Here is a 20,507-nt window from a genome sequence, read left to right on the forward strand (position 1 = left end):
TTGACCGACTCACACTGAGACTCAAGTGAGTCTACTGACTCACCGTGGCATGACTGAGCTCACTGTGACTCCTGGAGACTAGACTCACTGACTGTGACTCCATAGACTCGACCACACTTGCCTGATTCAATGACTTGGCCGACTTGCAGAGAGTCTACTGACTCGCTGCTGCTTTCTGACTGCCTCACTGTGACTCCACTGACTCGCCGTCGTGGATTCGAGGTCATTCTCAGTCCCTGTTGTGTCGCGACAACAAGATGCCAAGAGAGTGAGAGACACCCCTGTGAGGCTGAAGCAAATGGACTCGGACAGACAGACTCGCCCCGCAGAGGGACCCTCGGCTCCACTCGGCCACCGACACCGTCCGGCCCCTGAGAGGACAAGTGGTTACATAAACGCGTCCTGCTGCATGTGAGCCTTTTGTTGTCGCTGCAGCAGCCGGGCTTCACACTAACACTGCCTGACACTTGGGCTCCTGCAGCTCCTTGAACGATCCAAGTCCAGAACCAAGTGGTTCACAGAGGGACGTCATTCCCCTCACAGACACTGAGCTGCAGGTGACTCGGACACCTGGACAGATGTGATCTGGAAGAGCCACAGCAGAAGCGGTCTTTGACCCCAACATGGTGTCGTCTTTCAGAGGCCAGTTTCCTCTCTGACCTTGTGAAAGCGATTCCTCTCAGGTCTCTTCTTACACCACGTGTCTGACTGGATCATCACTCAATACCAGGCTCTTATTTCACCAGCAATGAGAGCAGCAGCCCCAGAATGAGTGGCGGTGACCAGAAGAAAGCTGAGGCAGAAACAGTTAAAGGATACGAGAAATGAGCTTCTCGCAGAGGAGGGTGAAGAGCTCAGGCCTCCATCAGACTCAAACACAACACAAGAAACAAAAAGACACTAGTGGAATTCTCCAGAAACGTAGGGGATGAACAGAGCAGCGGCAGATGCAGAGCGACTGATGTGGAAAATAAAACATTTTGGAGGTAGTCTGTCGTCGTGTTGCTGCACTGTGGCCAGTTAGAGGAGTGAAAGAGAACAATGGAGGGAGGAAACTTGATGGAGGTCAGCTTCAAAGCAGCATCACACCGGGACTCAGGATTGATTCAGCTACTTCTGTTCTCAAACAGTCCAGAAAGACCAGACTTCCTGCCTTCATTGATCCAGACTGAAGACGATGGAACAGTCTGACTGAGTCGGGTGTGGTGCTGTGCCGTTGCAGCGGATCAACGGAAACCCGAAAACCTCCCTCACCAATGAGTCACTGACTTAGGGAATGAGTCAGTCAGACGTCAATACTGGCGTGTTGAAATGCCTCAGGTCTGCTTTACTCTCTACATCTGTAGGACTCACTCAGATGTTTTGCATTCAGAGTTTTCCCCAAGTGCCTGTCAAGCTTGGTTGACTTCACTAGATGAGCAAGTGCAAGCAACTCAAATCCCGGGGACTCACTCGGGTGTGTAGGATTCGTCTCATGCTGTACTTATCAGACAAAACCCAGCTCTTTGTCCGTCTGCAGCTCACATGAGTCGTGGGGCTGGTGGAAGACTTTGTTGCATCACCATCAGAACAGAGCGCTCTGGTGCCGCGACAGACTCCAGTGCTGCCTGTAATTGTCCTTCTGGGAGACACATGAAAGGATGCTGGCGCTCTTAAATGCTTCATCCGTCCTCCTGCAAGGTGCAATGTTTGTGTGGTACTGGAGGAAGACTTGAGATTTGGTGACCCTGTGGAGGGGGAGGAGCAGGTGGACCAGATTCAGACCACTTTAAAGAGAGGTCACTGATGATGTCAGCTGGTGGAGCTGTCACTCCCTCCTCGCCCCCCCCTCTCCTGGGTTATCTGGTGTCTTCATCACAGAGTCTGACCCGGCGCCCCCTGGGGACAGCAGGCACAAATGCACCGCTGAGTGCTGCACTCCAACATGCTGATGCAGAAATGACAAAGCAGAAAAGCTGTCGGGCTGCAGACGTCTCCATCAGCGTCCTGATGACGTGACCTTCACAAGCCTTCACCTCCTTCTGACCTCTTCAGCACATTGGTAGATGGAATCAGCCAACAGCTTCAGTTGGCTCATCTGAGGGCAGAGGAACTGGGACTCTCTCAGTGAGACTGCTGCTGACAGTTTTCTGGCTGCGAAGCTCCGTTCCTCTAGGTTATTGAAGGATAAATCGGCTTCGTCTGGTTCTGGAGGTGGATCAGTGTCAGGAACGCGAGTGAGGAGCGGTCAGACGTCTGAATGAGGAATACAGTTCTGCTTCTTCTGGGTGATGAAAAGACAAACCACAAGGAGGCTGGAGGACTAGCTCCTCTTGACATCTGAAGTGGTTGAAGAAGTGAAGTGGCTTATGCGGTTTGACGTCCATAGCTCCATCCACCTCTTGGAAATGTCACCCCCAAACAGTGATCACGATCTCGCCGCCCAGCCGCAGGAGGAAGCCTTCAGTTCGGTCCAAATGCAAAGCCTTGTGTTGCCATCTATCTGCTCTGCCTTCACTCCAACACACCTGAGTCATATATATTGATGTAACTGGGAACTACTGAAGCAGGTGCATGTCGCAAGCCAAAGCTCCGAGACGGAGATGAATAATAAGCCACTACATGACCATCGGGAACGTTGGACCCGCCCTGTAGCAGAAGGGCCTTGGACTTTTTCCTTGTTTGGCGTAAAGCTAAGAGACAGTGAGGCAGCTCTTAGCTATCATCTACCAACACAGGGAGGTCACCATCTTTTTGAAGTAGCTTTCGCTAACCTGAGCTACGTCATTGCTGCAACTAGAGCGTCTTCAGCGCTCCTGTTAACTTGCGCAACTTCTTCCATCTTAGCCCCAAACGTTTTCTCACCCAACGCAAACCTGAGAGCCGGTGAGGTTTCTTCAGATGTCGGGGGAGATGTGAGGAAACCGAGCGGCTTTTTTTAAACATGGTTGCTCATGAATATTTCAGCGAGCTTGTGAATGAAGCCCCGACTCCGCTCGCCAACCTAACTCAGGTTTTTTTTCAGGATTTAAAAATAGCCTGGCGAACCTCAAGTGTCGTCGACTTGACAGTTAAAAACATGTTCCTGGAGTGATGGAGGGCGGTGGAACACTCGGGAAGGGAAGGTTTCCTGGGATGTGAGGATCCCATGCTAGTTAGCTGGAACACACGGTCAACACCATCATCTCAAGGACTGAGCCAAACAATGTTGACTGTGAAGGTTTAACTTCTGATCAAACCACTTTGCTTGGTCCCCTGACTTTGACTTACATTAAGCCAAGACCAGCTTGAATTCAGAGTGAGCTTCCTCAGAGGGTGTGAGTTTACAAAGCTAGGGCCACTATTTAAAGGTCAAAGCCATGAATTCTGAGATCGCTATTCAGTTTTTAACACAGTACAACTCAATTTCTGAGCCACAGAATCTGACGGCAAAGTTTGAATGCTTGCAATTAGAATTGTAGTTTGTTGGAACTATTTTTTGTTACGTAAACACAAATTAATAAATAAATAAATAAAAAATATAAATAAAAAGTATATATATATATATATATATATATATATATATATATATATATATATATATATATATATATATATATATATATATATATATATATCTCACATAACCAAAACAGACCAGAGACATGTGGTTAGCATTGTAGCTTTTTTCAACTTAATACGAACTGGAAATGCTGCGATTCTATTTCCACCGAAACTGGCAACCCTACCCTTCTAAATCATGAACAAAGCATTTAATTCTGAGCTCTCGAGCATGCTATTGCCATGTGATGCTACATTTTGAATAGTTTTTTTTTTTTTGGCAACGCAGATAGTTGTTGTTCTGACAGATGACAAGATTATGACCAAGCCGAGCAGGACAAACACATCAGTAAAACATTTTTGAAGGGGGATTATTTAAATCCCAGACAGATTAAACCTCCGGAGCAGCAGCTTTCACCCCCGGATGGCGAGTTTGCGCCAACACTACACCTGGACTGACACGTCGATGAGTGACTGTACCTGTAGATGCAGTTTCCATAGCAACGGGGCTCCTTTTCCCCTCGTCCCGAACCGGATTAAATTCCTGATCCAGGTCGCCCATCATCAGGTCCGCGCCTCTCGCCTTAAATCCCTCGTCGAACCGGGTCGACGTGTCTCCAGACAGCCCGTTCCCAACATCCCCGAACCACTTCCCCTCCGAGTCGAGCTCGTCGCCGGGCCGAGCGGACATGCTGTTTCCTGGTGCCGGACAGATCTAGCTGCGTGTTAAATGGCCGGTGGTGCCGGGATGGAGCGCCAACGCCGTCTGTGTGCGTGTCTGGGGTGGGCGGAGGAGGCGGTTCTGTTCGGGCGCGGAGCAGAAGGAGACGAACTGGGTGGATTGTTTTAGTTCAGTGATCCGACAGTGACGTCATCCCGTCCGCCAGCCGCTCTGCTGGTCGTGAGAATGACCGGAAGATGTCGATGGTTGGATTATTATGATGTCATCAGTGCTCACTTTAGACTCGCGTCAAAGAGCAACCGATTTATGCCATCGAAAAATGCCAAGCCTGTTGTTTTGAAACAGGAAGTGAGGTCAAAATATGAAATATCGAGGCTGTCATTTTTTTGGTATGAGTTGCATTTGATAATGGCGCCCACTTGTGGTGAGTATAGCTAACTGCAGCATTATTGCGTGCTGACTATTACGTCAGATAATTTTAAATAAATAATTGAGGGGTTGTTTGAGGTTAGAGGAACTATATAACATGAGTCATTGTTTAATTTACATTTTGCTTAATAACGTTTGAACTAACTTCTGTTCTAGAGGAGTTGATCAACATGTGGCTCGTGGGCCGTTTGTAGCTCTTTGTCTAACCTTGAACCTGTGGAATGTGTGTAGAAACAAGACTCACAGTAGGATTGGAACGTGCTGAAGTCGCCCCAGTCCCCAGAGAGCATGTCGTTCAGGCCGCTGTGAATCGGCGAGGACAAGAACGCGGTGGAACCAAAGTGAAAGTCCTCAGGCATCGCCGGGAGACACATATCGTCATCCTGTGTCTCGAGCTTCGGGCCTTCCGGTTCGCTGTGTTCGTTGTGCTCCATGGTTTTCTCTGACTCCTGAAACTGTGAACAAGTGGTGGAGCGACGCGGGTCTGTGACCAGTTATTAGAGGCGGCGACTTTCATGGAGGACCTTAGTTCTTTGAGGACTCTGATGAGTCATGAGGCGTTCAAAGAGACAAGAGGCTGTTGTTCAGAACCTTTGGAGCTCTTTAATAGCTTGTGTTTTACTGGCTTTTTCTCATCGCCACATGGGCAATATATTCCATATGATGGTCTGATCTTCATCTTTCCCTAATATGAACAAGAATATCCTCTGAAATGTATATTTATTCCTTACAATAATTGAAGATCATATAGATTCGATAATTTCGTAAATTCTAATACCCCTCCCACTGTTAATTTAGCTATAACCTTTCATGGTATTAAATAGAAGACCTCTAATCAATTTCAGCTCGAACATCCGTCATGGTTGGTTAACAGCGCCCTCTGGTGGCGGCCGCGGCCCTAGCGACCAGCCTGACAACCAAACATTGCCGTGCGTGCGACTCACCGCGGAGGGATATTTTGGGAGCCAGGTGACACGCGCGATGGGGAAATAAAGCGGCGAGACTTGAGGAGCTTTCATCGTCCTTCGTTTGTCTCCGTACGATCGCGACTTTCATGCGTTTTAACTTAAGCGTCCGGCCGCAGTCCGCAGCAGCTGGTCAGCCGCGAGGTGACGTCCATGTCGCCCACCTTTCGCCTTGGATTGATGAAGTGCTTGGCGCAGCATGCAGACGCTTTCTGAGGAGAAAGTCAACGCCAAGAGAAAGGACCGGAGCAATGACGACATTCTTAAAGAGCTGGTGAGTGTTGCTCTTCTCCAACCAAAATAGTTTCAGAGTTTGAGGAAATTGTTGTTCAACGGTCAGTAAATGTTCTCCACACTTTCTGTAGCAGAAGAAAAAAAATATTGCGCTTGTAAGGAGATTAAACTGACCATGCATTTATCTCAGTCATAAAAATTATTTGAAAAATACATCTTTTATTCTGATTCTCCTTGTAGCTCCACGCCAATGGAATCTGCTATGAGAAGCTCGGCCAGGAGGGCGGCAGCATTAGCTCTCTGGAGATCTTCTTCTCCGGCTTCCCCCGAATCGTCGGCCTGTCCTTCTTCCCCAACCTGTGTCGGCTCACCATCGTGGGCCAGGAAGTCAAAGTCATCGAGGGTCTGAAGGTTTGCCCCCTGCTGGAGGAGCTCTGGGTGGTCCAGTGTCACTTGACTGTAAGTCAAACAGCGGTTTGCTTTTGGTGGGTTCTGTTCCACCTTCTCTTGCCTCTTGATGCAGGAGATCTCTGGCCTTCACGATTCACTGCAGCTGAAGAAACTCTACCTCTATGAAAACATCATCAGTGAAATCAAGAACTTGGACATGTTGACCAACCTGGAGGTTCTGTGGCTCAACAATAACCAGATCAGACACATCGAGGTTGGTTCATCGACAGACATGGCGCTTCCGTAACTTTAAGACCAGGAAGAGTGTGATGCGATGCGCTCGTCTCTTTGTCGCAGGGGTTGAAGACACTTGTGCGACTGAAAGATCTGAATCTGGCTGACAACAAAATCTCCACCATTGGTGAGTTTGCTCTTCCGCGAGTCTCTCCAAAGACTCATCAGTTTGACCCCTACCTGAAGGTCACAGCCTCGTCCCCAACATCAACCTTCAGAACCTCAATCTGTCCGGCAACAAGATCCGTTCCTTCAAGGTAACGCTGCTGCCGGAGTGTAGTTTGGGAAGTGAATGGGACTCATGGCCTCCGTCCGCAGGAGCTGATCATGCTGACTCGTCTCCCTAACCTGACCGAGCTCTTGCTCAAGTACCCCACGTCGCCCCCCAACCCCGTCTGCCTGCTGTCCAACTACACCACCCACGTGCTCTACCACCTGCCGCAGCTGCTGCACCTGGACACCTACGACGTCTCTAGCAAGGAAGCCAAGGAGGCGGCCGAGGTGATCACTCATCTGAGCCCATCGCAGGTCCATGCCCAGTGAGATGCAGGGGTTCTGCTCTGGCAGGGAATGAATGAACCAGTCTTGTCTCTCTGATCCTCAGGCTCCTCCCACCACCTCCCCCGCATCTCAAGAGAAGACATGCTTCTCAAAAAAATCCCCAAAGAGTCCCAAAGCTCCAGATGAGTCCTAGAACAGCGTCTGAGATCAGTTCTGCTGACCTGGTCCTCTCGGGGTCTCTGAACCTAGCCACGGCACCCCTGGTTTATTGAAAAAATCCCGAGACTCACCACCAAAGGAACCTCAGTCAAAACGCACTTGTGCTTAAACTCCTATAGAAAATCCCTATTGTTTAAACCACAAAGCAAACTTAGACAGTCCATGAGTGTCAATAAAGTTTTGAAGTGAGACGTCACGTTAGCTATTAGCTCTGTTAGCTCAGTCTGTTAGACAGTCTTTGGCTTCGCGGGTCCGACAAGGATCCCTCCCTCCATGGTTCTGTGGTGAAAGTGTGTGCTCAAGTTAGAGGCGCATCAGGTTTAAAAACAGCAGGAAGTTGTGCATGTGATAGGCTTCTTGGCTGTGAGTGTGTGGGAAGAGGAGCGCCGCGCACCACAGCAGCGCTGCTTTGACTGACGGACAGATCAGCGCATCAACACACTGGAGCTCTGCAGTATAGTGGATCCATGAGCAAATCCATGTGATCTCCACACCTTGGTTGCTCCTCAACACCTTCTAATTCTCCTGATTTAATGTCATCATATTGCCCACCTCTATCTCCGGATAAAAATTGAGGTGAAACTGGATCAGTTTCCCGCGGCACCCTGGTTAAAAACGCTGGCCTATTTCAATAAATGGCCTGAAACCAGTGCAGTTTGAGCCATGGTTGTTTGACCATTGACACAGCCACATCCGGATCTTCTTGATCCTGGCTCCACCCCACGGTCTCCTCCCAGTGGAGGTGGACCACAGTGGCTGAGTCGTAAGTTGAAGATCCCGAGCATCTTTTTTCCCCCTGGTTGTGTTTGTTCATGCAAGTTTTCTTGTGGTTGTTGCACAGTAGAAACTGTCTTCTTCAGACCCGGACTGTGTTTCCTGTTCCTCCAGTCAACAGTGATGAAGAAGATAATGTACTACAACATGCGGGTTCACGCTGCTGAGAGAAGTCTGGAGGAGATGCGGCTCAGGCTGCTGGAGAAGAAGAAGACCATGTCCAAGGTGCCTGAGGAACGAATTAGGGTCCTCACTCACTGCCTGAAAAATGTACGTCCACAGTGAAGCCTGCGCTTCAGTGCCCTTCTCAACTTGTTTTGGACCTTTTTTTCTCCCCCAGTTTTCCCCTTTCTTTCTTGCTTTTTGAATTCCTTTCACCTTTAGTAGCAATGTTCTTTGTGTGTTTCTCATTTTTCGGCACACTTTCTGCCAAGATGGCAGACATTTTGAAATAGTTGCGATGACAAGGTTTGGGTTTTTCACTGCTCTTTTTCATGTCTGGATTGTCTTCCAATTTCTCTGTGTGACCTTGATCTGAAGTGTCGCTCCAACCTTCTATCCAGCGGCGTGTTTGTGGGTTTTTAAAGACGTGAAGTTGAAAGTCTCTCGGCATGTTGTCTTTGTCCCCAGCTAGAGCGGGAGCTCTGCAGGAAATCTGGCAACAAAGACGAAGGTCAGCGAGACAGGAACGACTCCAACAGCAGCGAGAGCCTCTCCAGGAAGATCCTGCGGAAGATGGACAACCTGAAGGAACGGCTGGTGCTATGGACGCGGAGGATGACCGAGTCAGTGGATGGTTGTCTGGTGCTTCTTGGTGTTTGAGACGATGACTTGAGGTTTCTCCTGCAGGAATGAAGAGTGGTTCAGGCGGGAGATGGTGCTTGCCACCAACATGCTGAGGTACACGGTGAAGTTCCTGGTGATGGAGCTGGAGAACGTCGGGAATATTCTCCTGGAGGAGGGATGCTCCTCTGACCCGTGGTACGCGTTCAGAATCTTGGGTTTCGAAATGTCGAAACCATGTTCTTCATTCTTTGTTATTAACATAGTATACTTTTATTTTTTTCTATTAAAAACCATTTCAATATGCATTATTTTTTTAATTAAAAAATCAAAATAAAGTAAAAATATTTTTCATTTAAATAATGTTTTGTAGAAAGAAAACTATGAATATTAAAATACTACTTTTATTTTTATAAATGTGATTTTCCTCTTGTGACCACTAGGCGGCTCAGGAACCTCTTCATCCTCACAACCCTTCTGTTCTCAGGTTCACCACCTGTGACGAACTGCTGCTCTCCCGCTTCACTCACCTGGACTACAGGCCTCTCGGCATCGTCGGCATCAAAACCAAGAGGGTGGTCCGAGTCCAGAACCGCGACCTGCGACTTCGCTTTGAGGAAAAGCTCCACACGGTGGTCACCGGTGGTGACGCCGCCCACCTGATGCAGTGAGTGTGTGTGGTCAGCCGGATTGTTCTGGAGTCTGATGGACTCTCACCTGTGCAGGAACTACCGGCGGCGCCTGGAGTACCTGCTGCATGTGCCGGAAGCCGAGCCCAACAAGGAGATGGACACTGTTCTGCAAATCATCGAGGAAGGGTTCAAGAGTGCTCAGGACTATCAGGTGATCCAGCCCTGCCTCAGACCCGATTCTCCACTGATCCTCAGGAAGAATTCTGGGCTGAATCATGAGGGACTTGATCTTCAGCCGCTGCTCCCTTCTTTCATTGTGACCAGGCTTTAGGAAAAGAAGCTGCCGTTCCTTTGTCCAACAGTCTGTTTGTGACCGACAAACCCAGGATGGACCACGCGCTGCGCCAGGCCTGGAAGAACCCTACTGACCCGGTGGCCTTCAAACACGGTGAGCTCCTCATCTCCTCCTCCTGCCTCTCTCTTTTGTCCTGAAACTCATTTTGAATTGTCCCCCCCCTACAGGTCTGGTCATCTTCTCCAAAGTGTTCCTGGGCCAGAGCCAGCCGGTGCGAGACAGCCAGCCGGTGAACAAGGCCAACTACCCTCTGGCCGAGTCGGTGTACCGGAACGTGGACTCCAAGCAGAAGAACGGTTTGAGTAAAGGTAAAATGAAGAGGCATGTTCCCGAGCTTCTGTCGTCACTGATCCCTGTTTGAACCCAGACGCGGCCAAATGTCTCTTTGACACCCCGGTCACCCTCATCAGACGACGGCACTGGTTCATCTTCGACCACGAGCTGGTCCTCCCCGAGTACATCGTCTACTTTGAGTACATCACAGAGGTGAGAAGTGTAGAGCGGTTGACCCCTGACCTTTATGCTCCATGAACATGGTTAAGGTAGCTCCAGTTTAGAAGTTCTTGAGAGGTCAGATCAGACCCTCCAAAAATGAAGCGTCTTAGAAAGAAGCGTGGCCTACTTTAGTCCTTTACCTCAGGTGCTCCTCTCCCCGGTTCTGCTCCTCTACCCAACACATGAAGGTCCTGCACCTCCACGGGGAGGTTTTCGTACAAACACGATCTCCTCCTAGAGAGAACTCTTTCCTCCCGATTTGTTTGTGAGGTGAGTTAAGAACATCCATCTTTCCTTCAGGCCCAGGAACAGTCCGACAGCCTCTCTGGCTTTGTGCGCCTGGACAAAGAAGTCCTCAACATGGATCCGGTTCTGAAATCGCAGCCCAAGCTGTCGGGTCTCGACGAGAAAATTCTCCTTCACATCAGCGGAGCGAACCTCCTGAGTCAGATCGTGGTGAGTTTGCTTCAGCTTGTCTTTGTTGTCTAACCTGCTAACAGAGGGTTCGCAATGTGCTCCAGGTTCTGAACCTCCACAGCTGTGGGCTCAGCTCCCTCAAGGAGATCTCCAGCCTCACGGCTCTGCAGCGTCTCACCCTCAGCTTCAACGAGTTCACGCACCTCAAAGACCTAGCTCACATGGTGAGTCAGACTCCACACAACAGGTTATATGATGGTGATGATGATGAGGATGATGATGGTGATGTTGGTGATGGTGGTGATGATGAAAATGATATAGATGAAGATGAATTGTGATGAAGATGATGTAGATGAACGGCGAAGTCCCACATCTGTTCCAAAGCTTCACTCCTGATCTCACCTCCAGACCACCCTGGAGTTCTTGGACGCCAGCTACAACCACTTGGAAACTCTAGAAGGGATGAAGGGACTGATGAAACTGAAGGAGCTGGACGTTCGATGGAACCAGCTGTCCAACGCCAAGAAGGATGCCAGCGCTCTCCGACGCCACGCCCCGGCCCTGGCCAAGCTGGACACGCGATATAACTCCTGGATAAAGATACACCCGGCCCTCAAAAGTGTAAGTCCCGGCATTGAAAGACCACCATTCCCTCTTCTTGCTGACTTCATCTTTCATCACTTCTCATCCAAGCTTTCCTCCTCCACCTTCACCTGTCTCCATCATGCTCCACCTATGCTCATCATGGCTGCCACTTTCTTGAACCTCATTGATTGTCCTCCTCTTCTCCACTTTCTTCTATGATGAGTGTTTGGAGTTTGAGTGCAACCGTGTGGTTTCTCTCACCACAGCCCAAAAGTGTTCGCATGACCATCCTGGGTCATCTGGTGAATCTCACCCATCTGGACGACATGCCGGTGACAGAGTCAGAGTCGACGACCGCTGCTCAGATCGCTGCCGGCTTTGAGATCAATCAGGTGAAAGGTTGTTTGGTCTCAGCGGGAGATGTTGAGGAGCTGTCATGTACCTGGAAGTAGCACGTTGATTCTCCAGCAGGCTGCGCTCCTGAGCCACTCCCGGGTGGACAAAGGTCGACCTCGGAGGCTCAGTCTGCTCTCCACGGCTCAGCTGCTGTGCACTCTGTGTCCGTCGCCGTGGGACGTGAAGAACCTGGAACCAGACTGGCCGGTGAAGGTGAGGCACAGGCAGCTCTCTGGACCTTCTTTTCCTTGCAAACCAAGTCTTCCTGTTTCCTCAGATCACTGCTCTGAATCTGGACAACCAGAGAATATCCAAGATCATGAACCTGAACCGACTCATCAACCTGCGCTGGGCGTCCTTCAATGACAACCTCATCTCTAAAGTGGAGGGGCTGGAATTCTGCCGCAAGTTAGAGGAGCTCTTCCTCAACAACAACTGCATCAGCAGCTTGGACGGTCAGTGCTGTGTGGATGGCAGGGGGCCGCAGTGGTCAGTACCTGTTGAAGGCAGTTGAGTCATGAACATGTGGATCGGAGCGAGAACATCCTGTTATCTTAACTAGAGACTAGAGTTGCTGCACCACACTTCATTAAATCCATGGCTGGAGTTGTGAAACATGCTGCGTCCAACACTTTCACCATGTGACCTCTCTCTCCTCAAGGCCTCCCGAAGCTCCCTCTGCTGAGCAAGCTCTGCGTGGACGGGAATCAGCTGTCCAGCCTGGACACGTCGGCTCTGGAGCAGATGCCCAGCATCCTGCTGCTGTCGGTGGACAACAACTGCATCACGTCGCTGCACGGCGTCCACAGGGCGCGCTCCCTGCTGGAGCTCTACGCCGGCAACAACCAGATCTCCACATCCCGCGACGTGCACTCGCTCAAGGTGACTCGTCCGAAGATGTCCTGTAGATGTTTGACGGGTGAATGAATTTGAAGTTAGTGAAGTCTTGTGTCACGAGGCATCAAGGAGCATCACACCCCAGATCATTGTCAAGACCGTGACCTCCATTTCTAAGAGGGAATCTTCTTTATTTTCCACTAACTCACTCGGTTGTTTGGCAGCAGGGACTACGGTGTCTCTCCATCCTGGACCTGCATGGAAACCCTCTGATCCAGAAACTGGAGAATTATCGCATGTATGTGATCTTCCATCTCCCCAGCATCAAGGCCCTGGACGGGTGTGCCGTGGTGAGTGAGCGATACCGCGGCGCAGAAGATGCTGTGGTGTTGGCTTCCTGGTGACGCTGAGATGTTTCCTCAGGACGAGACGGAGGTGAAGAGCTCTAAAGCCATTTTCCAGGGACGACTCAACACCGACATGGTGGTAGAGCAACTCGGACACAGCAACTACGGCAGCCTGTCTGAGCTCAGCCTGCAGTCCTGCTCCATCAGGTCGGGCAACGCAGCGACATCTAGTGGTGAACTTGGACATGGCGGCCATTTTATGAACCTGCTTGCTTTGTATTTATTCATTCTGTTTTATTTCATTTGTGTCCTGATTTATCCCTTTAACAACTTCATTTTAAAACTTTGATGTTTTTAATAGATTTATTTTTTTTATTGACTTTTTTTCCTTTATGATTTAATTTTCTCAAACAACTGCATTTTGCATTTTATTCTATGATTCTGAATTTGTTCTAGTTACGATATATATGATACATGTATGTGTACTTTTGTATTTGAGTGTTTGAGTCATTCAGTTTATCTGATACACGCACAATTATTATTATGATTATTTTGCTCTTTTATATTTAATAACAAAGCGTTTCCAGGGATGATATCAAGTTTTCTGTGTAGCATTTTATTATGTGGTCTCATCCAAGTATCCAACTTATGTGACTTAAAAATGTCTCTAAGCAGTAATAACACTGTCACAAATCAGGTCCAACATTCTCCTTCAGACTCGTCGACTTGACTCCAGCCGAAGTCTTCGTCAACCTAGTCTCCATCAACTTGGACCACAACAGCCTGACGTCCTTCTCCGGCCTCATCTACCTGCCCAGCGTCAAGGTGGGCACGACGCACCCATCCTGGTCCGAGCTGAGGATCAAGCAGCGGTGTCTCCGCAGGTCCTGTCGCTGAACTACAACCACGTGGAGTCCATCCTACCGGTGCAGAAGTCCAGCAGGCACCTCCTGTACAGCAAGGTCAACTCCAGCGGCTACGGCCAGAGGAGTAACTCCAGGGGAAACAGGTGAGTTGGTGATGACCGGCAGGGGGCAGCACTGGCTCGCTGATGAACTGCTGTAACCTCAGTTCAGAGGGCGGTCGATTATAATCCGGATCAAATCTTTCTAATTTGACGTAAAAGCAGGATTATCTCGCACTTGACTTGGATGTAAATACCCGATTGATAATTTGCTCTCCTCGTTTTTAGACTCTCGCGTTGAATGTGTTCAATTTAACCAAATAATCTGCTCAACAAACACATGAAACACAAGAAACATAACGTCATGACATTCGTCAGTTTAGTTTAATCACGCGTTTTTGTTGGCCGGACACATGACTCGAATAGCATCAATCATAATTCATGATTAAAGTAACTCTTCTGTTTCAACATTTGTAAAATATTTTTTGCTGAGTAATGGAAGTAAACTATGCAGATTTAAATGTGAAACATCATTATCTTAAGATTTAGAACAGCCTTTCAGTGTAGTGAAATCTGTTATATTGATAAAACGATTGATGTATCATAAAAACTCTGTTTTCATCATTAAGAAAATAATTACATCATGGTTATTAAATAAAAAATATCTGTAAATGTACTTTAATGGTGCGATAAGAGATAAATGTTTTTCAAAAATAAGTATTTATATTACATCTCATGGTAAAGCACTTGGATGTACATGTGTGTTATAATGAGTTACATCATAACTTCTACTCAGACAATGTGATTATATTGTAAAAAAAAAAAAACTTTTTTAATGGAACAGACAAAGCCTGTGATCGATCTTCAAATGTTCCTCGAATTCAAGTCATTTTCAGTTACACAATTTTATAACAACAACAAGAATAATCGAGTAGGAAAGTAGATTTCAGTGTGACATGACACCGGAATAAACCCAAAAGGCCACTTTCTTTAAATCCTTCTTTGAAATGAAACAACCATGAGGGGCATGATGGGCCCCCTGGCCTTCAGTTTGTGGTATTTTATGTATTTAAATTCAGTTTTTATTGTTCATTATTGCAATTTATTTGAGAGAAACCTGTTGGCAGAAAGTTTTGCAGCTTCTGGGACAATGTGTTAACCAGATATCTTTGTGCAACACAATCATCTTGTTTGTGTAACATCGGGTTTGTTTTCAGTCTCCTCGCTGTTGTACTCACAAAAGGTCAAAACACAAATCGCCGTACTTGAACAACCTTAAACTCTCACCAAGATTTTCGGTAATGACTGCGCTTTTGTCGGCTGCTCAGTTAGTGTGTCGCGGCTCCATCAGGCGAACAAAGGGGCGAGGCGCACGCCGCGTCCGGTCCCGCCGTCCTTTTGTCTGTCTCCTCTGTGAGTGTGTCTGCACCTGTAGCGCGAGCCACAAAAGCCCAGGAGCGCGGCGCGTAAACTTGTTGTTGTGTTGTGATTGTGCAGGAAAGCCGGCCCCAGCGACGCCCTGGAGCCGCTGATGAGCAGCCTGGAGCTTCTGTCCCTCACGCACAATGGCATCGCCAATATGGCCAATCTGCAGCTCAGCAGGCTCACCAATCTCAAATCGCTCTTCCTGCAAGGTAACGCAGCCGCCACCCGCGCTCACCAGCTTGTTAAGATGGCCGCCGCCCCGCCTGTGAAAAGGCGGATGCCCAGCCCAGGCGGGCGCGGACCTCGGACCAGCTGCTAAATGAGACGGCGGAGAAAAGAAGCCTGACTTTGCTGTGAAAAGCTTTTTTTTGTGGCTGCAATTTAGCCCACAAAGATGACTTCACTCTTTTGAGTCAAGGAAGTTAGTGAGCGAGCACTGAAGTATGGAAGCATTTAATGAGTCACTGAAGGGACAAACCACCTGCACAACTGTTGTCGTGTTTCTGTCCAGGGTTACGCACCAATTCAACTGGTTCTGCCTCACAACTTCCTGCGTCTTTTGTTGATCTCTTTGTTGTTGTGTTGTCTTATAAGCTCTTTCTGTCTGTTGTTGTCTCTCCTATATTGACATTGTGCTACCCCTTATTAACTTGTGCTTTGTTACATCTTCATGGTGTTGTGTTCCTACTGTCTGTCCTCTGTTGTCATATTGTTTCAACATCTTGTTGTGTAGTTTATTGTCTTGCTGTTGCTGAGTTGATGTTTGGTGTCGCACCCACGCTCCTCCGTGTGTGTGTCCGCAGATAACCAGATCCGGCAGGTAGAGGGCCTGGAGGGTCTCCACCAGCTGCAGGAGCTGGTGCTGGAGAGGAACTGGATCAAGACGGTGGCCCGGAACGCCTTCAGCTCACTGGACTCTCTGGTGGAGCTGAGACTTGCAGAGAACCGGCTCCGAGAGTTGAACCACCTCCAACCGCTGACGGAGCTGCGGAAGCTCCATCTGGACGCCAACAAGCTGCAGGTGAAACATAGATGCCTGAAAAGTTCAAACAAGTTGAAACACGTCGTGTCATGAAGGGATTGGCTTTTTTCCCCTTTTCTATCTCTCATTCATGTCTTTTCTCTTCCAGTTTCTTTATCTTCTATAGTTTTTTTGTTTTTTTTTCTCAAACTCGGGAATTTTCTTGGTAGCACAGTGTTGGTTTTCAATTTTTACGTACTTGATATTTGTAAAAAAAAAAAGATTTGTTTTATAATTTACTTTTTATAATTTTTTGACTTTTATAATTGATTGTTTCTGGCATTTTTATTTTCATTTTTGATAACTTTTTTCAGTTGTCTTTAATTTTTTGTGCTGACTTTTTATGTTATACTTTTCTTCATTCCCTCTTTTCAGAAATGTTTGTTTTTTATGTTTTTAGAAAGTTTTTGTTATTCATCGTTAACTTACTTGTGTGTTTTTTTTTATTATTAATTTTGACTATTTTTGTGTTTCAGTAGATTTTGTGAATTGCAGCCACTAAGCCCTCACAACAGGAATTCTGTCAATTTGAAATTCACATTTTTGACATTCAAAGGCATCAAGTGTTTGAATGCACCGAAACATATGAATTTTCTTTTTGAATTCACCCACCCGACAGTATTACTGAACCATATATTTTGAATGAGCTGCGGCTGTAGAGCACGACACGCAGTCGGCTAATCAGGAGCCATTCCCGCCCCGCGGTGCCGCCACGGTTAGCATTGGCGCAGATCAAGTTTGATTGAAGGTCAGTGGCAAGTGAAGACGGAGGGCAACAATCAGGACAACGTGTAATCACCCTCTCACTCTGCATCGGCCCCGTGATTTACACTTCCTCCTCGCGCTGCTTTAAGCCGCTCTTGTGCATTTGATTAAGACACGACCACAACCTCGCTGCAGTTGGAGGTCGCCCGACCTTGAACATGAGGAAGTTCTGTCATGAGACGACGCTAGTCTCAGATGAGTCTCCCACATTATGAAACTGCATATTAGCATCGAGGGTAAACAGACTATTTGCAACATTGCGGTGAGTCAGCGACACATATGACTCAAGAGGGAGTCAGACTCTGTGTGACTCAGGTGTCACTACCTAACATGCATGTGTACAACAATGGCAGCAACTCTGCGTGAGCTGATGTTCCCTCTCTCCTCCGCGGGCAGGACAGCACGGAGATAGACAAGCTGGAAGTGCTTCCCTCGCTGACCGAGCTGTCGCTTATTGGAAACCCTGTGAGTATCATGAGGTTTGGTTGGTGATGTAGTTTTCCTCAGTGGTTCTGTCATCAGTTATTTGGTAGCACAGCGATCTGGGTGTGACCATAGCTGGCAAGCCCTTTGTTATTCCGACAACTTTGTTTTGTATTTTATATGTTTCTGTGCTTATTCACTGTCTAATATTGGTTCGACTGTCTGTCCACATCAATGTTTGTATTGGCAACGACCTGGCGATACGATATGTGTCACAATACTTGGGTCAGGATACAATATTATCACAATATTACGATATTTACATTGCGATATTCTACCCCGCTACTATAAAAAGTAGAGAAGTAAAATCAAGAAATGTCCACGACTGCCGTGGTGACTACCTCAGGAATGGCGCTGCACAGCAAAGTGGCAATATGGCGCCATCTACCGGAATGGAGGTGCGGAAATTGTGCAATTCACAATGTGTCTGATCCTTGAATGTTTATTTAAGAAATCAATATTAGGATTTTAAAAATCAATATAATATTAGCAGCCGAAAATTGCAAAAATCTCAGTCACACCCTAGTTTTCAGTAACAAAAATGGCTGCTGTTTCAGTTCAACTTTTGTATACTCTCTCCCGTCCAATCTGCGGCCATTTTTGTTACAAGAAGTGGTCCAGGTCTTGTCGGTTATTTTGTTCCCTGTTGGTGGTGGAAACGCCCTTATATGGGCAACCACCTGTGACGAACTGACCTAGACCACTTGGGGAAAGGCCGTCAAAGAAAGTGGCTGAAGGAAGCAAAGTCAGCCATAGTAAGGGATGAGTGCCGACTTGGGACTGGTGCCGAATGTTCTAGCATGGGTGCATTCCTTATTTTCCCATCGTGCTGATAGCCGACCCAAGTCGATGTGAGCTTGAATCACACGACTCTCAAACCGAAGCTTGTTCTCGCCCGTGCTCACGATCACTTTCCCAAAATTAAGCGATTACACAGCTCTCCGTCTGCTGAGCGTCAAACTGGCCGGCGTCGAAGACAAATCTGGTCACCAAATGTGGTCGCTGTCGGCCCGGTTACATCGCCCATCTGGACCGCACGGATTGAGCCAAGCGGGTCACTGCTCAGCTGCGCCTGCACCCTGTCCCCTGTCTCCTCCCATGAGAGGGGGTTAATCCAGCACAGGGGTCAACTGCCGCCCTCGAGACCTTCTGCCGTGGGCCCGGAGAGTCACTAGTGTCCGGATGCCAGGATCTCTCTCCTGGCTTGTAGCATCGCAGCAGCGCCTGTAAGTGTCCAGTATGGACCTGGCGGGACAGTTCTCAGCTGGACAGACTTATGGGTCAGTGTTTACACCGCTTCTAATTGGACCCAGATGCAGTGTCCAAGTCCAATTTTGGCTTCCAGATGACAACTATTTGAGGATACACTGACCTACCCTCCAAAAACTGGACCCACCACTGGGATTTACCAAGCATGAAACACATTTAAGATGCCAAAACATGCACTTGGGCTTGTCAGGACTTTGACTCGATGGAACCAGTACTTGGGTCGCTGTAGCTCATTGGTCTAAGAAGGCAGTGACCTGGAGTCTTTTGGTGGCAGGCTACCCTGTTTTTTTTCCAGATCTCCTTACAGCCATTCCTCCAGAGCAGAGAGTTGAATCTTTGGTCTCCAGACATGCTGCATTTATAGGATGGATCTTGATGTCTCTGGTGGTGGACCTTCCACTAGCCTAAACTGTATTGGCAATGGCAATGGAACAAACTCTTTCAGATGCAGCTGAATTCCAAGCGTACCGTTATCACATGGTTATGGAGTAAGGAGATGTGCAGCTACACCTTATAGCTTGGTCAGATAAGATAAGTCCTTCCCTCCGGGGCCCCCAGGAGCCAGTTTCTTGGTGGTTGCCTTCAGCTATGCCAAGAATACTGAGGCTCCTTGCGGTGCCTCCACATGCAAGATTCACCACCCACTGGAGCAGGTGATGTTATGGCTGTGTAGTGGTTGAGGTGGCCTCCAGGAGTTGCTGGGTCAACTGCTATGAGCGTAAGATGATGGTTCCTTCAAGGACTCAACTAGGAAACACGTCGTTTTTTGTTTCCCCCAGATGTCCCGCTACTATCTCCACCGGCCCGTCACCGTGCTGCGGCTCAATAAGTTGGAGGTGCTGGATGGAAAAACCATCTCTCTGGAGGAACGAAGCCGAGCGGAACTTCTCCGAGTGGAGCTGCCGGTTCGATCACTCACACACTCACCGTCCGAAACTGCCTTGTGAATGATGATGTTTGTCAGCAGGACGAGCAAGAAGAGCGCCAGCCCAGCCAGCCGGGGTCCAAGCGGCAGGTCTGTCGGTCTCAAACGTGTTGTTTTGACTGTCGTGTGGTGAAACTGATGTTCCGTTCCAGATGTACAAATGATGCTAAAGCTTCAACTTGTGTTGCTGCCAAGGGATCAGTCGCAGAGACATCAACTCATAATCCAGGAAGGACGGTGCACCACAGGGTTTTGTGTACTGTTCTGTCGGCACTGGAGGGGTCATCCGTCTGCCCTCCATCTTTGTGTTAGCTTTTATCACTGAAATAAAGTGGCTTGTTTCCGAAAAATTAGGCTTCTTCCAGCTCACACCGTGCGTGACTCTTGTCCTCGTGTGAGGATCACTGACTGCTCTAATCTGAAGATCAGCGGTTTTGGTGTCATGTCTACTGCAATCCCATCTCTGGCCCAAAACAAGTTCTGGTGAAAAAAAAACACCCGCAGATGCACAACATGGCGCTTCCGTCGGGTCAAAAGCATCCCCCAACAAGTGGATAATCCAGCTTTAGCACACCTCTCCGTGGAATATAATCTCCAGGCGCTCAGATGAACATGTAATCTGGAACGAAAAGGATTTTAGAGATTCATTGCATGAGCCTCTTTTCTGGAAAAGCTGTAGGTGACACTCTGTAATGAACTGCTCGTTTGCTGCGCGGGATTATAATCTGGTCCCTTGCGCGGGTTTGAAATCTGACTCTGATGGAGTCAAAACCACAAATTCGCCGTTAATCTGAGCGTGACGGCCTTCCTGAACCTTTGTCCAGTACCACTGGGCCGATTAAAGGTCACCTTCACTCGCGC

The 20,507-nt window shown here is 48.2% G+C and overlaps 2 protein-coding genes across 9 annotated transcripts in view; one reads left to right on the plus strand and one right to left on the minus strand.

Annotated features, from left to right (window-relative positions):
• The window catches only part of rtn1a (reticulon 1a), a 17,670-nt gene extending 12,554 nt beyond the window's left edge, over nucleotides 1-5,116 (minus strand). Inside the window, exon 1 of one of the 2 annotated variants that reach the window (XM_053844378.1) lies at nucleotides 4,875-5,116. In XM_053844378.1, the coding sequence (XP_053700353.1) occupies nucleotides 4,875-5,064 (190 nt within the window). In that variant the 5' untranslated portion in view covers nucleotides 5,065-5,116. Of the gene's footprint in view, nucleotides 1-3,999; nucleotides 4,757-4,874 lie in introns of those variants that run through there. The other variant, XM_053844377.1, reaches the window with a different exon arrangement.
• lrrc9 (leucine rich repeat containing 9) lies at nucleotides 3,926-20,031 on the plus strand. Of its 7 annotated transcripts, none has more exons than XM_053844374.1 (31): nucleotides 3,926-5,869; nucleotides 6,070-6,288; nucleotides 6,353-6,493; nucleotides 6,577-6,640; nucleotides 6,700-6,770; nucleotides 6,832-7,014; nucleotides 8,122-8,277; nucleotides 8,638-8,792; nucleotides 8,857-8,907; nucleotides 9,332-9,457; nucleotides 9,516-9,633; nucleotides 9,747-9,870; nucleotides 9,945-10,085; nucleotides 10,145-10,263; nucleotides 10,573-10,728; nucleotides 10,794-10,913; nucleotides 11,098-11,310; nucleotides 11,541-11,666; nucleotides 11,743-11,883; nucleotides 11,948-12,125; nucleotides 12,332-12,552; nucleotides 12,732-12,857; nucleotides 12,931-13,061; nucleotides 13,571-13,679; nucleotides 13,739-13,863; nucleotides 15,256-15,392; nucleotides 15,987-16,204; nucleotides 17,366-17,434; nucleotides 19,501-19,626; nucleotides 19,686-19,736; nucleotides 19,799-20,031. In XM_053844374.1, exons 1-31 carry the CDS (start codon nucleotides 5,795-5,797, stop codon nucleotides 19,808-19,810), a joined length of 4,002 nt encoding a protein of 1,333 aa, XP_053700349.1. In that variant the 5' UTR covers nucleotides 3,926-5,794; the 3' UTR covers nucleotides 19,811-20,031. The 7 variants fall into 7 exon arrangements, with proteins under 7 accessions (XP_053700349.1, XP_053700348.1, XP_053700343.1 ...); XM_053844373.1 differs by having other exon boundaries at nucleotides 3,927-5,869; nucleotides 8,122-8,232; nucleotides 8,857-8,988; nucleotides 9,278-9,457; nucleotides 19,799-20,030; XM_053844368.1 differs by having other exon boundaries at nucleotides 3,930-5,869; nucleotides 8,857-8,988; nucleotides 9,278-9,457; nucleotides 19,799-20,026.
• The last annotated feature ends 476 nt before the right edge of the window (nucleotides 20,032-20,507 follow it).

The sequence above is a fragment of the Synchiropus splendidus genome, chromosome 16 (genome assembly GCF_027744825.2).
Source record: "Synchiropus splendidus isolate RoL2022-P1 chromosome 16, RoL_Sspl_1.0, whole genome shotgun sequence".
Lineage (NCBI taxonomy): Eukaryota > Metazoa > Chordata > Actinopteri > Syngnathiformes > Callionymidae > Synchiropus > Synchiropus splendidus.